We start from the raw sequence: 1,503 nt of genomic DNA, 5'->3' as shown, positions 1-1,503 counted from the left end.
TATATACAGTAAGTACTGAAGTGTTGGTATATAAGTACTGAAGTGTTGGTATATAAGTACTGAAGTGTTGATATATACAGTAAGTACTGAAGTGTTGATATATACAGTAAGTACTGAAGTGTTGGTATATACAGTAAGTACTGAAGTGTTGGTATAGAAGTACTGAAGTGTTGGTATATAAGTACTGAAGTGTTGATATATACAGTAAGTACTGAAGTGTTGGTATATAAGTACTGAAGTGTTGGTATATAAGTACTGAAGTGTTGGTATATAAGTACTGAAGTGTTGGTATATAAGTACTGAAGTGTTGGTATATAAGAACTGAAGTGTTGGTATCAGTACTCAGGTGTGTGTAAACCTTTGTCACCTGTGTTTCTCAGGTGAGTCCTGGGCAGATGCAGGATCTGAACACCTGGAGGTTTCTCTGACTCTCTCTAACAGATTTGATATTTTCGAGGAGTCGGATCAACCTGATGCCAGAGGACTGCTGCTCAGGTAAGCTGCTATCACCTGCTCAGGTAAGCTGCTATCACCTGCTCAGGTAGATTAGCCTGTTAGCTCGTTAGCTCCAGCTGATCAGGTGTTTTTCTGTTGGTTTTCAGCACCAAACAGCTGATCGTTGATGTGATCAGGACTCAGTCAGGTGACTCTCTCAGTGACATCCTGAGAACAAAGACCTCACCTGGCCAGGTAATGAGCACACCTGGCAGACAGATGTTTCTGATGATGTTTCTGATGTGATGTTTATCATGAACTGTTACCTGCACTCTTCCAACAGGAAGTGCATCATGACTGGCTGATGATGCGTCGAGCTCAACAGGACGCTCAAACACCTGAGAAGCTGAAGAGGAACCAGTCGCTGGTTGCCAATAGCAACCTGAGTCTGTTGGAGAAGAAGAGGAAGATCCTGCGGAGTCTTCATCGTCTGGAGGGGCTGGGGGTCCTCAGACCACCTCAGACCCACAACCAGATCCTGCAGATGATTGCCAAGGTAGGCAGCATGTCAGGAAGGCCTCTCGTCCTGCTGAGACCCCGCCTCCTGTCTGTGTCAGGTGGTGCTGAGACCCCGCCCCCTGTCTGTGTCAGGTGGTGCTGAGACCCTGCCCCCTGTCTGTGACAGGTGGTGCTGAGACCCCGCCCCCTGTCTGTGTCAGGTGGTGCTGAGACCCTGCCCCCTGTCTGTGACAGGTGGTGCTGAGACCCCGCCTCCTGTCTGTGACAGGTGGTGCTGAGACCCCGCCTCTGTCTGTGACAGGTGGTGCTGAGACCCCACCTCCTGTCTGTGACAGGTGGTGCTGAGACCCCGCCTCTGTCTGTGACAGGTGGTGCTGAGACCCTGCCTCCTGTCTGTGACAGGTGGTGCTGAGACCCCGCCCCCTGTCTGTGACAGGTGGTGCTTAGACCCCTCCCCCTGTCTGTGACAGGTGGTGCTGAGACCCCGCCCCCTGTCTGTGACAGGTGGTGCTTAGACCCCTCCCCCTGTCCGTGACAGCTGGTGCTGAG

The 1,503-nt window shown here is 50.8% G+C and overlaps 1 protein-coding gene across 1 annotated transcript; it reads left to right on the top strand.

Moving 5' to 3' along the window:
• Positions 1-380: 380 nt before the first annotated feature.
• Positions 381-991, top strand: LOC106512203 (ras GTPase-activating-like protein IQGAP1; the record flags this gene model as incomplete). The annotated part of the gene is given in 3 exon segments (XM_014000869.1): positions 381-495; positions 603-690; positions 779-991. Coding segments are annotated over 3 exon segments (416 nt in total), but the record flags the coding sequence as incomplete, so codon positions are not given.
• Between the last annotated feature and the right edge of the window lie 512 nt (positions 992-1,503).

The sequence above is a fragment of the Austrofundulus limnaeus genome, unplaced genomic scaffold, assembly GCF_001266775.1.
Source record: "Austrofundulus limnaeus strain Quisiro unplaced genomic scaffold, Austrofundulus_limnaeus-1.0 Scaffold4778, whole genome shotgun sequence".
NCBI classification, from domain to species: domain Eukaryota; kingdom Metazoa; phylum Chordata; class Actinopteri; order Cyprinodontiformes; family Rivulidae; genus Austrofundulus; species Austrofundulus limnaeus.
Note: the sequence above shows the minus strand (reverse complement) of the source record. Positions and strands in the feature narration are given on the sequence as shown.